At 62.7% G+C, this 12,858-nt stretch overlaps 5 protein-coding genes across 5 annotated transcripts in view; 3 read left to right on the forward strand and 2 right to left on the reverse strand.

Moving 5' to 3' along the window:
• Nucleotides 1-109: 109 nt before the first annotated feature.
• AMSG_07885 (uncharacterized protein) lies at nucleotides 110-832 on the forward strand (the record flags this gene model as incomplete). Its single annotated transcript, XM_013900220.1, has 2 exons — nucleotides 110-218; nucleotides 267-832. 2 exons carry the CDS (start codon nucleotides 110-112, stop codon nucleotides 830-832), a joined length of 675 nt encoding a protein of 224 aa, XP_013755674.1.
• A 431-nt stretch (nucleotides 833-1,263) lies between these two features.
• AMSG_12111 (uncharacterized protein) lies at nucleotides 1,264-7,774 on the forward strand (the record flags this gene model as incomplete). The annotated part of the gene is made up of 2 exons (XM_013900315.1): nucleotides 1,264-4,098; nucleotides 4,771-7,774. The coding sequence occupies 2 exons, from the start codon at nucleotides 1,264-1,266 to the stop codon at nucleotides 7,741-7,743; spliced, it is 5,808 nt and encodes a 1,935-aa protein (XP_013755769.1). The 3' UTR covers nucleotides 7,744-7,774.
• Nucleotides 7,775-8,227: 453 nt separating this feature from the next.
• Nucleotides 8,228-9,025, reverse strand: AMSG_07889 (uncharacterized protein; the record flags this gene model as incomplete). The annotated part of the gene is made up of 2 exons (XM_013900221.1): nucleotides 8,745-9,025; nucleotides 8,228-8,316 (listed from the first exon to the last, which is right to left on the reverse strand). Exons 1-2 carry the CDS (start codon nucleotides 9,010-9,012, stop codon nucleotides 8,228-8,230), a joined length of 357 nt encoding a protein of 118 aa, XP_013755675.1. The 5' UTR covers nucleotides 9,013-9,025.
• A 1,244-nt stretch (nucleotides 9,026-10,269) lies between these two features.
• Nucleotides 10,270-12,402, reverse strand: AMSG_07890 (dual specificity protein phosphatase 22). The gene is made up of 3 exons (XM_013900222.1): nucleotides 12,225-12,402; nucleotides 11,787-11,847; nucleotides 10,270-11,427 (listed from the first exon to the last, which is right to left on the reverse strand). Exon 3 carries the CDS (start codon nucleotides 11,224-11,226, stop codon nucleotides 10,291-10,293), a length of 936 nt encoding a protein of 311 aa, XP_013755676.1. The 5' UTR covers nucleotides 11,227-11,427; nucleotides 11,787-11,847; nucleotides 12,225-12,402; the 3' UTR covers nucleotides 10,270-10,290.
• AMSG_07891 (NEK/NEK1 protein kinase) overlaps nucleotides 11,395-12,858 on the forward strand; it is a gene marked incomplete at both ends in the record, with an annotated part of 5,290 nt that continues 3,826 nt past the window's right edge. Inside the window, one exon of the mRNA XM_013900223.1 lies at nucleotides 11,395-11,482. Within this exon, the coding sequence (XP_013755677.1) occupies nucleotides 11,395-11,482 (88 nt within the window). The remainder of the gene's footprint in view (nucleotides 11,483-12,858) is intronic.

Genomic DNA, 12,858 nt, shown 5'->3' on the forward strand with positions numbered 1-12,858 from the left:
TCCGACCAGCGCCACTGTCACTGCCACTTCTTCGCCTACGCCCACGGCTTTATCGTCGTCTACCGCCGCTGGACTCAATGATGCAGACATGGTTGCTTTGAAGGCTGACATGGCTGCCCTGGAGGCTGCAGAGAGCCAGGGCGTCCGACTGGTCCCGGCTGGGAACGCTGCTGGCCGCTCCGGAAGGCTGCTGTTCTCGCTAGATGATCTGGTTGTAGGTGAGGTATACCGCGCAGATGCTGGCTCGCTGGTGGTACGGGTGACAGACACCGACATCAACGTTATTGCTGGTGGGCTCTCGGATCGCATCAGGCTTCCCTCGCCGCCGAGCTCTCCGTCGTCGTTCGGCGAGCCGCCTACCATCTCGGTCACCGACGGTGGCGGCAGCGGTGGCACCGAGGTTTGTGATCTCATCGTGGACATGGACGGCGATCCCGGTGAGCGATCCGACACGTCGGCACGGTCCGAGCCGCGTTCGCCGCGGATGCGGACCACATCGAGCCTCTTCCAGTCGGCCATGGTCCAGGACCTTAACCCCTTTGCGCACTCGGCCCCAGAGCTCACTGAGAGCCTCGCGAGTTCGCCCAAGGTGTCAGGAGGCGAGGCCGACGCTGTCGCCCTCCTCGAGGCCGCCGTGGGCGCACCGCTGGCCGACGGCATTCCGCTCTGCGAGCTCCATCACCCTGATCGTGGCCGAGTTCTCTTTGCCCTCGCCGACCTCCCGCCCGAGCTCGCGCTCATGTCGCTCGATGGTAGCACCCGCCTCGAACGGCTCTCCTCCGACCTCGTCGTGCTCAACGGAAAGCTCTTTGACGTGCCATCAGCAACATAACAGCTGCCCCAAACACACACGCCGCCCTAGTTGGCGTGCCACTGCATTTGGACTCCTGCTGCACGCGTGCAAACAGGCACGACCCACGCCGACACTCCGCTCCCGCTCCTTCAGCACCTCACCTCCCGTGCTCGTTCACGCACACACACACACACGCTCACACACACTCACTCTCTCGCATCGACATGTCACATACACTCCTTCGCCACTCATGTGCCCGTCTTTCCCTCGCACTCGTCGTCATTGTCGTCCTCGCTGCTGCTTTGCCTCTGGCCCATGGGCAGACGCCACCGCGGCCGCCGTCGACGGTGGTGGACGACCCGTCGCAGGGCTCATGGGCCCTAGATGGTACAGCCATTGGATATGTGTTAATGCCGGATGATGGCGATGGCTCACCCAACATGCCTCTGCCCCGTTACGTCGGGTTGCCCATGAACAGCCTCGTCAACTCGGCGGCGTCGCTCTGGTCCACCGCCATCGCTGGCAGCGGTGGCGCACTCCTCACTGTCGTCAGACAGCAGTCAGGCACCGATATCAACGCCATCGTGATGCAGGCCGGTGCGATCGATTCTTTGGAGCATCCGCTCACTCAGTTTGCCAAGGACATGGCAACCACCGTCGATCCCTGCACCTCCTCCACGGCGCCGCCCGAGCAATACGCCTCGGTCTTCCTCGCCCAGGCCAACCGGAACAACTCGGTGATGGTTCCGGCCGCAGGCGACATACTCGCTTTTGGCTACGTTGTTGATGGCACAACTGCTCGCGTGGCACTGGCGTACGGCGAAGATCTCATCGAGTACAGCCCGACTGCGCCGCCAGTCTGCGGCATCAATAGGCCGTCGTGGGATGCATCGGACACCGTGCCGCCGCCACCGGCGCCGCCACTTGACATTGCAGCAGTCGTCCGCGATCCGGCCCGGGGCAGCGCCGGCTGGTTCGTCTTTTCATCGCATGGCATGACCTACTGCGAGACGAGGACGCCCTGTACCCTGGTCACCTCCTCCATGCTCCCGGCCAGCGTGACCGGCTCGGTCCGGCTCTTAGATGCGACCATCGTCATGGCACCGGGCACTTTGAAGCGGCTGGCTGTCCTTCTGCTGGCGATAGAAGATCCCAGTTCTTCGCCGAGGAGAATTACAACCGATGCCTTTGTCTGCACTGGCATCGAGCCCTTCACCGCTGCCAGTGTGACTTGCGCCGCTGCGGGGCTGGACCTTACCCTCCAAGTCGACCCACACTTGACCACTCTCCCGTCGGGCGACGTCATCCTTCTCCACCGCGACGAGTTTGGTCCAGGATTCATCTCGCTCTTTCTCGTTCATATCTCGTCCACAAGCGACCACAGCCAGCCGTCGACATTCACCCGGCGCATCGATGCCTTTCCATGGTTCGAGGGCTACGACGAGGGCACTGATTCCGCTTTTCGGCTGCTCTACGATGGCCTACGCGACCGGCTGGTCCTCATCTACTTTGTCCAACCGGGCATCAACGGTCTTCCGCCAAGCGACTCAATTGTGGTCCAGGACTGCTCATTTGCGCGCTCGCTTGACGTCTTCAACTGCCTAGTTTCAATCTTCGAGATTCCGTCCCACGGGCACGAGGGTGCGGTCTCGCGCGCGTTTGAGGCCGAGATCCGCGCCGACAGCACCGGGCGCTCACTCCTCACCATCTATGTTGCCGGTTACCTGGATGCAAACCCGCCGGCGACGCCGTACACCGAGAGCGGACTGTATGCGCTCAACTACAACCTCGAGTTTGGGTGTCGCGAAGGTTTTCTGCCAGGTTCGTCACCGGCCTGCCTCGGTTGCGGGCCGGGCAACTCATCGGTGGTGGTCGGGAGCGAGCTGGTGTGCAGCCCTTGCGATCAAGGCACCTTTGCGCGTCGAATCGGAACGCCTCAGTGCGCGACGTGCGACCCGAATGCGTTTACACTCGGGCCTGGCTCAGAGTTCTGCCTCTCGCAACCGGGTTTTGTGCCGTCGAGTCGCAATCCAGACTTTATGCTGCGGTGCGCGTCGCTCCGGGCGTGTCCGGGCAACAACGTGTGCGGGACCGGATACGAGGGCGAGGCGTGCTCGCAGTGCGCCAAGGGCTACTATCGCAAGTCCGGCGAGTGCGAGGGCTGCCCCAGCAGCGGAACGCAAGCGTTCAAGCTCCTTTTGCTGGTAATCTTTGTCCTTGTTATGGTCGCAGTCCTTGTTAGCTTTGCGTACATCGACATTAAGCTTGATCTCAAGGGTCAAGCGCGCCTGATGTTTGCACGGCTGCGATCGCACCTGACGCTTGGCGCGGTGTTCCTCGCATACGCGCAGCTGGTGGCTATTCTCCGCAGCCTCGACGTCCGGTGGTCGTCGGCCAACCTGCTCCTCTTTGACCTGCTGGGCATTGCCAACTTTAACCTTGATCTCATGGCGGCAGAGTGCTCGTCGGATGCCTTTGACTACACCACCAAGTGGATGCTGGGTGTGGCTGGGCGGCTGTCGCTCATCGGCATGCTGTGGGTGGCGTACGGCGCGACCCGGCTGGCGCGGACCCGGACAATGGCGGTGACGAGCACGCTCTTTATGTACGCTGGCCTGCTCGCACGAACGCTGGAAATCTTCGACTGCACTCGGCAGCTCGATGGATCGTACCACCTCGATGCCGAACCGTCGCGGGTCTGCTTCTCCGGAGGGTGGTGGGTAGCGATGGCGCTGGTGGCCCTGGTTGTGGCCGTCGGGTTTGGTCTCGGTGTCCCGGTCGCGATCTTCTGGTTCCGCAAGACGTCTGCTTTTGACGAGCTTGGCCTGTACAAGTTCCACCGGCGGTTTGCGGTGTGGGAGGTAGTCATCACCGCGCGCAAGTTCACCTTTGTCGGGGCCATTATGTTTTTCTCCTCGCGGCCGATGGTGGCGGCAGTGCTGGCACTCACAGTAGTCCTCGTCTCGCTCGTGGCGCAGTTGTGGAAGCGGCCATTCATGTACAAGCAGCACAACGTGCTGGAGTCAATCCTGCTTTGCGTGGCGGCGGTGATCCTCATCGGTGTCATGTTCCTTGCTCGTGGCGGGAGGAGCATCTCTGATGGCCAATGGATGGCCATCCAGGTGCTTGTCGGCCTCTGCTTTGCCTTTGCGCTCCTCGCCACCATCACCACCCTCATCTGGTCGCTCACTTCTCTCGAGGTCCTTGATGTGGAAGAGGACAACGCCCTCCACGCCATCGAAAATGCCGAGGAGATCGAGCTCGACTCGGCAGCGCTCGCCGTCTGCCCCGGTCCCGCCACCGACGTTCCCCCCCGGCCGACAACAGCAGCACTACCTTGAGCTAAACTGTGATCCACATACTTGTCGCCAGCCGCGCCTCCGGTTCATTATGGCGGACAGCCTCGCTCGAGCTTATCCACACACGATCGTCGAGCGGTTCCCGATGGACGCCAACGACCACGAGACGGCGACAAAGGATTTGATCGCTCGCACGACAAAGGCGCTAGGTAGCGCTGATCTGAACGAGCGATGAAAGTGGGCCGGCCCGGTGGAGGCCAACCCGTCGGGATGTGTGCTCAAGCTCGTGAGGACAGCGATGGGCGAGCCGTACCACGTAGTCTAGCCCCGCCCGTCCGAACAAGCACCCGATCGCCTCCACATCAAGCCGCAATGCGAGCGGGAGGAGCGGTCGAGCAGGCGAGCGAGTGCGAGCCAATTCGGCCAAGCCAATTCCTTCGCGCCAAGCGCATCAACTTTTGGACGAAACGGCGAGCGGGAAGAGGCAGCAGACAGCAGAGCAGTGGACCACCCCACGCCAGCCACTGCCACTGCCAGCGATAGCCAGACAGCCAGACAGCCAGACAGCCAGGAAGCCAACTACATACACGGCCCACTTGCTTGTGGGTAGTCCCTCTCTGCTGCATGTCGTACTACTCCCCGGCACACAGGGTGGCTCTCCCGCCGGCACGGACACAGGCGGCGGTCTCCCCACCGGCGGCGCCTGACCACCCGCGGTCGCTCAAGCTCGGCGACGAGGTGCTCTGGCAGGGCGCGCGGGGCTACATCCGGTTCATTGGAAAGACCCTGTTTGGAGCTGGGGTGTATCTGGGTCTGGAGCTGGTCGAGCCGAGGGGCATGTGCAACGGGTCGTGGGCCGGCAAGACGTACTTCAAGACCCGCCCCGATTGCGCCGTCTTTGTCCGCAAGGGCGACGTCGAGCTCACCTACGATCCGAAGCGCTCCTTCCGCCGCAGGACGCTCCGGCAGGCGCAGGAGTTTGAGAAGAGCCTGCGGGCAGAAACGGAGCTGGTTGTCGGTGCACGGGTCATTGTTGCCCACCGCATCGGCACGCTCGAGTACATCGGCACGCTCAAGGGCGCGCCCGAGTCAGAGACCTGGTATGGCATCCGCCTCGATTTTCGCGTCGCCGACATCCTCTCGGTCTGCTCCACAGACGCCAACCTGTACCGTACAGTCGGCCCGGCCGACGGCTCGATCATGGGTGAGCAGTACTTTAGCTGCGAGGTCGGCCACGCGCTTTTTGCCCGCCGCGACGCCATCACCCTCGCCACCCGCGAAGCGCTCATGAAGCACTACTCGGAAAAGGCCGAGCGCAACACCCGTCAGCCGCACCACATTGTCGGCTCGCCCAAGTCGACGCCGCGGTCGCGGCCGCAAACCGCGCCGCCGTCGGCGTCCAAGCAGGCGAGCCCGATTGCGCCGCCCGCGCCGCGCGAGGTCGACTCGCGCCCGCCGATGGTCCGCGCTCTCGCGCGCCGCAAGGCCAAGAAGGCGTACTACTCGTCGATGATTGGCAAGCACGTGGTTGCCAACGGCCGCCGCGGCACCATCCGCTTTATGGGCAAGACTCACTTTGCGCCGGGCGTGTGGGTCGGCCTCGAGCTCGACACGCGCGACGGCATGCACGACGGCACCTTTCAGGGCCGCACCTACTTTGAGTGCCCTTCCGAGCGCGGTATCTTTGTCCGCGAGTCTGCGCTTTCGCTCCCCAAGCCGGCGACGGACATGGTTGTGGATGGCGAGACGCCGCCGACGTCGCGGCCGACGACCTCGGCGGGCTCGTCGTCGCGCTCGCTCCGTCTCCCACTGTTGGCTACCTCGTCGCTTGCGGTGGCGCGGGCTGACACTGCGCTCTCGCCGTCATACTGCCCGAGCGGCCTTCCCAACGCGGCGACCGCGGCGACGCCGGCAGCCACATTTGTGGCCGAAGAAGTGGTGGCCTGGCCGAGCGAGCTTCGCGAGGCCAGCACCGACCTCGCCTCGCTGGCCAGCGGCCTTGTTGGCGTCGCACGCACCATAGCAGCGCCGCTTGCGCCAACCCAGCGCTCGCTTGCCTGGGTCGTCTTTTGCTGGGTCTCCCGCAATATTGCCTTTGACGAAGACGGTTTTCTGTCGAGTGATCCCGGCGGGCTGGAGGCGTCGCCGTCGGCGGCGGCGATGCAGGCCGCGGCGAACTCGGCGCTCTCAAGCCGCAAGGCAACGTCGCTCGGCCTCGCCTCGCTAGTGGCACTGCTTCTCGGCGCGGCGCCCAAGGAGCTGCGGCCGGCGGTAGGGCTCAACTTTGGCTTTGCAAAGCAGTACGGATTTGAGGCCGGTGCGTCGTTTGAGGACACCGCGCCCGACCACTATTGGCTGAGTATGGCGCTGAGCGACGAAGACAGGGGAGTTCTGTCGATGGATCCGACGTGGGCGGCAGCGGCGCGGACCGGGCTCAAGCCTGCGGCGCAGTCGCCGCCTGCGGCGCTGTTCTACTTTGACATGCCGCCGCGAGCGGTGGCAGCCTCGCACTATGCACTCGCCGGTCCGCAGGTTGCGGACAAGGAGCGCAACGTGCGTGCGCTGGACGAGTTTGATGCCGCACTCTGCGCCACGCCGCTGTTGTGGCTGTACGGACTGGATCCGCCACGACAGCAGGGCTGCGTCCTCCGGCCGGCCGAGACGCTGTTCTCGTTTGATCTCCGGTTCGACGCAGCGTCGGGCCTTTCGGGCTTTGACATTGCGCTGGCGGGGCGGCTGCGGCTAGCGGGTGCGTACCGGATGATGGCACTCGGCGACTCGTTTGCCGAGGCCTTTGCCGACTCGTCGTGGGTCCTTGTCCAGTCGGCGAGCCACGACCTGTGGACGGTCCAGGTGCGGCTGCCGTCGCTAGATCGTGAGTACATGCTTGAGCTGTACGGACGCGACTTGGCCGGACGCGAGGCAGCGCCGCGCAACGCCGCGCTTCCGGACGACGCCACGCGTGTGCTGCAATACCGGATCCAGCCGACACGGCCTGTCCCGCCGATGCTGGGCGCATCGTCGTCAGCGTCGCTCCTGGGCTCGGCGCGGAGCCTGGCACGGGCACCGGCACGTGTCCGCGAGCTCACGCCGGCGTTCTGTGGCTTCCCCAAGCTAGCACTGACCCGGCTTGCGCCGGGATGTGTCCTCTACTCGCCGCTCGCCGAGTATCTCGAGCTCGGAGCGGCGGTCACGTTCTCGATCCGGCTTCCGTACGCCGCCAAGATGGAGCTGCTGGGCAAGGGTTTCGTCCACGTTCTCCGGCGGTCGCTCAAGCACTCGAATGACATTGCGACGAGCGGGCCGAAGCAGCTGTCGGCGCTAGAGCGCGCGTCCCGGCCGAGCCCGCCGTCTTCCCGCGGACCAGCTACGCCTGCACGGAGAAAAGGGCGGCGGAGCCGGAGCCTGCTGGCGTCCCAAATCTCGCCGGTGCGGCGGCACGGCCGGCTCGACACGCCGTCCAAGTTCATGGTGCTTCCGCCGGCTGTCCTCGGCGCGTCGATCGAGCAGGGCGAGCTTCCGGACGAGGCCCACGCCATGTTCACCGGCAAGTTCACCCTCTCTGCGCCCGGCATGGTCACCCTTGTTGCCACCAACCTCCTCGGCAAGCGCGTCACCGTCTTCCGCTTCAAGGTCACGCAATCGTCGTAGCCAGCCTACCTCATGGCCAGCTCTAAACCCGAGCGGGGCTGCGGCGCAGAGCCATAGCCATGACCATGACCACAGCCACCACACCACTTGGCCCGAGTGGGCCGAGTTGGTACATCTGCCTCGGTCATGGCAAGGTCAGAGCCGACGAATGCTCTCCTGGACCACCTGTGCTCGCTACGTCCTCATCCCCCCCGTCCGCGAGACTGGAGGGCTCGGATCGCTCACGATTGCCCGCGACTCGGATGCCGAAGACACGCGGACAATCGGATCTCTCGTCGCCATTCCGCTCACCACTAGCGAGTGGAATGCCAAGCGAACGAGCGGCTTTGCCGCCCTCGTTCCGCTTCTCGACTCGGGCGCCATCCCCGCCGTTGCCGACGTCGGCCGCCCCAGCGCCATCCGTGGGCCCAGCACCGATGCAAGTGAGGGAGGAGACGGAGAAGAGTAGATCGCTTGGGGAACAGTTTAACACACACCCGCCCGCCTACGACGACGTGCTCGTAGTCGGAGCCTCTGCTGCTGCTGCCTTTGCGGCATCGGACGCCGCGTACTTTTCCAGCACCGCCGCCACGTCTGCGCCCATCCGTTCCCAAAACCAGCATCACTGTGAGTTCCACAGCCACTACATATCATGACCATCATCCGACTGAGACGACCGATACCACCGATACCACCGATACCACCGATACCAACGATGCGAGCACGCGCCCATCATGATCACCCCGCCCACCCCACGAGATGTATGATCACTCCTTCGACAAACATGACTATTCCCTCCCGTCCACCATAATCATACTCATCTCCTCCCCCCCCAACATGCTCATCACCCTCCTCCCCTCCTCCCCTTCCCCGCTCCTCCCCCCTCGATCCCTTGCCCTCTCCGACTGACGGAGCGATCCCATCTCGCGACAGCCCCACACCGCCACAGCCACACACCATACACACACACACACACACACACACACACACACACACACACACACACACACACACAAACGTACCGGGGTTGTCACGCTTGAGGTTGTACACGTAGTGAGGGTTACGGCGGTGCATCTTGCGCGGGCGCTTGGGCACCCGCGGGAGAACCTTACGGGTCTTGGTGGTGAGGCCCATAGCCGTGGCGGGCTCAAGCGCCTCAGCGCGCAGGGAGGCCCGGGTGGGGAAGACAGACCGCGGAAGGACCTTGAACAGGTTGTTGGCCGTCTGTGGCTTGCCCAGAGACGCAAGCGCCCGGATGACAAGCACGGTCCGTTGCGGGAGCGATGCCATCGGTTGGAGACGAGTGCTCCGCCGCCCAGTCCGTCTAGTCTGCCCAGTCCGCCCGCTGCCCGCCGCCCGCCGCTCGCCGCCCGCCGCCCGCCGCCACACTCATCTTGCCTGCTGCGCTACTCCGCCCCGCCCGCACCGATCACCGCCCACCATCCCGCGCGGCGGGGGGGGGGGGGGGGGGCAGGTTACATCCCACGGCAGTCAGTTGCGGCGGGCGGGGGGGGGGGGGAGGTCGGTCTCAACTACGCCACTCCTGCCCCTTGCATCGCATATTACTTCATCTCGGCGCAGGCATACTAGTGATGGCGCCGCGTCATCGCCGCCACAGCACCCTGCCCCTTCCCTCCTCCTCGAGCATCCTCCTGCAGGCACAATATCGCAGTAGCCTTGAGTGCAGTCATCCCTTGCGCGCGCGCGCGCACGCTTGCCCAGATTAGATCGCTTGCTCCCGTGCTTGTGCTGCTCGTCAGCCGGACCACGCTGCGAGCTGCGCGAGGAAACCCGGGTTCGGCGCAGCGTGCGGTACGGCGGCGATGACGGTGGCGAGGCCAACCTCGCCGGACACGCCACGGAGACGAGCAATGAGTGCAGCAGCGAGAGTGGGCGAGCGCGAGACGGCCCGCTTGCAGTGGACCAAGACGCGATCGCCGCGTGCGAGGGCGTCGAGGACAAAGTCAAAGACACCCGCTGCAGCAGCATCCTCCAGCAGCGCCACATCTGGCTCGTCGGCCAAGGGCAGGTGGAGATAGCGGATTCCGAGTCCAGCATGGACAGGTCCTTGCGACGAGAGGCTGACAATGTGCGAGATGCGGAGCGATCGGAGCAGCGCGGCATCACGGGCATGCCGTGCCGTCCCCACCAGCAAGCCGTCAGCCACGCTCCACGGCCCAGGCCCGAGCCCAGCCCCAAGCCACTTCAATCCTTGACCTGCGCCCATGGCCGCCATGGCTGCATCGTCCTCGTCCTCGTCCCATCCCGGATCGAGCCCATCGTGGTCGGCAGCGGCGTCACCGCCGCCCGCATCGCTCCCCGCCCACCCGGGCCACATGCTTGCCAGCCATCGCACCCACGCGCCCGTCACCGCTCCCACGACGTCTGTGAGGGTAGCAACCATGGCAAGCATGGTGAGAGTCTGCCCCGAGGCGTCGGCGACCCGTCGCAGCGAGTCGGGTGCAGGGAAGGTTGGACAGGTCGGGCCGGGCTAAAGCCGCAACGTGAATCGGCCGCACACAGAGACACGCCACAGACCGCCAGCGCTACGGGCTCGCTCTCATTCATTCATGATGACGACGATGACGACGACTCGCTCGTGTCCGATGTACTCGAAGGGTCGTTGGAATGGCTACTGCTGCTGCTGCTGCTGCTACTGGAACTACTGCTGGCAGAGCGATCATCCACAACACCGGCAGCGGCCATGACCGCAGCGGGGTAGCCGTGGATGAGGCCGTCGAAGGCGAGGTGGGCAACGTCGGCGGCCGCAGCGGCGACCGGATCGAGCTCGGCACCCTCGAGGGCAAAGGTGGCCCACTGGAGCGGGTCGCTCGTGGCGGTGGGAGGCGAGAGACCGAGGAGCGCGGCCAGCGCCGGATCGGGGCCGAGGGCAAGCGCCGCACGGCCGACCTTGCGGACACCGTCGACGGTCGGCTCGCCCTGGATGCGGTTCTTGGAGATGCGGACCCACGGCGAGGCGTCGAGGTCGAGGCTGGCGAGCAGGTCAAGCAGGACTGCACGAGCAGGCTCCTTCTTGGGCAAGCGTTTGCGGATGCGCTTGGCGAGTGCGTTGGGCGAGCCAGCTTTGCCGAGTTTGAACGGGCCGAGCTTGAACTTCTCCCACAGCTCGGCACCCGAGACCTCGTCGCGCTCGCGGCGGATCTTGAGCTCGAGCTCCAGCTTGTATCCGCGTGCTTTGGTCAACTTCTTGCGCTTTACCGACTCGCCGGCGGCGAGTTTGCGCAACGTCTTGCTCACTTTGCGGGCGCGCTTGCGAGCACGCTTCGAGCCAGCCTCGACGTCTACGCCCCGGAGCTTGAGCCCAAGCATCGCGCCGAGCGGCAGATACCAGTCCGAGCGCGACTCAGCGTCGACGCTCCACTGGACTTCAAACGGCCACCCGGTGACCGGCGGCGCACCGCCGGGCACAAACGCGCGCCACTCCCATGCAGACTTGGTCTTTGGTGCCATTTTGCTGCTCCCTATTCTCATTCCCGCCTGCATGTGAGTCTCCACCGCCCGCGGCGCGCTTTGGCTGCGCTTTCTGCATGAAGCAGAGCATGGTCAGAGAGATGTGTCTCGTCAAAGATATCAGATGTCCTCGTGTGTACTAGAGATAATATGATAGTCATCATCCCATGCTCTGCTCCGGGCCACCGCCGTCATCATGTCATGCCGGCGCTGTTCACGTACACTTTGCCGATCCTGTTCTCGCCACATGTCATCCGCATGCAAAGTGAGTCGTGCGTCGCACTGCTGCGTCTGCCGCCGCTGCCGCTCGCGAGGGCGAGAATGGACATAGGTCAGACAGTACCGTGTGTTCTTCTTAAACAGCGGTGCTCAATATTTTTTGTTCCGCGTTTCAGATGGAAACCTCTCAATGGTTATATTCCCTTTTGTGTAATCATTCCGATGTGCACGTCCTCGCCCGAGGACTGGTGGTGTGTGGGGGTGGGGGTGGGGGTGGGGGTGGGGTGGGCAGAGAAAGAAAAAACGTGCTGTGCTGTGCGCCAGTGGGTTGGCCACAAACACAAACAAATTGCTGCCCTCAATTGTAAACATACCTTATTGGACGGTCTTTGGACGCAGCAACAAGCGCACCACAAAGGGCTGCGTTGTCAGGAGCTGGATATTCAAACACGTAGTAGTGGGAGAGGTGGTGAGTGGGTTGCGCTGATGGGTGAAGAGGAGGGGGGAGGGGGGGAGGGGGGAGGGGGAGAGGGGGAGGGTGGGGAGGGTGGATGTGACCAAAGTTAAAAATCTTCGGTCGCCGCCAGAGGCGAGCCCACCCCCTCGCACCCCCCCCCCCTATCAAGCTCCCCCGTGGGCGGGAGAGGTGGCTAGATCAGAATACTCGGTCAAAGGTGTAATCATATGGTCACGCCTGTTAACTCGTGCCGTTGTCAGAAACACAGGTGAGTTTTGAGAGTTCATCATCTCAAGCCAAGAGCCCGCAAAGCGGGCCAAGGATATTGAGAATGATGCAAAAATGATTGACATACCGAATTGAAGGAATTGACCACCGAATCCAGTGAAGGAGTCGAGTGGTGGCAAAACAAAAGTCAAACAGAAGCACAAACCGTACCCGAAACCCGTTCGTTCGTCCAAACCCGTTCGTTCGTCCACGCGAAACCCGTTCCTTCAACCCGTTCCTTCAACCCCATCCCGTTCGATCAACCCGTTCGATCAACCCGCTCCTTCATCCCGTTTGATCAACCCGCTCCTTCAACCCGCTCCTTCATCCCGTCTGATCATCCCTTTCGTCCATACCGCTCCTTCATCCCACTCGTCCCACTCGTTCATCCCGTTCCCTGTTCGGTGAGTCCGCCCGCCCACCACAACCCGCCCGCCTCTATATATATATATATATATATATATATATATATATATATATGTATGTATATATATATATATATATATATATATATATATATGTGTCTATATATATATATATCTATATATATATATGTACATATCTATATGTATATATATGTATCTATATATATATATATATGTATATACGTGTATATATATGTCTATATATATATATGTATGTGTATATGTGTATATATGTATTTTTATATATGTATATATGTATGTATATATATATGTGTGTATATTTGTATATATCTATAT

Source organism: Thecamonas trahens (assembly GCF_000142905.1).
Source record: "Thecamonas trahens ATCC 50062 unplaced genomic scaffold supercont1.38, whole genome shotgun sequence".
NCBI lineage: Eukaryota > Apusomonadida > Apusomonadidae > Thecamonas > Thecamonas trahens.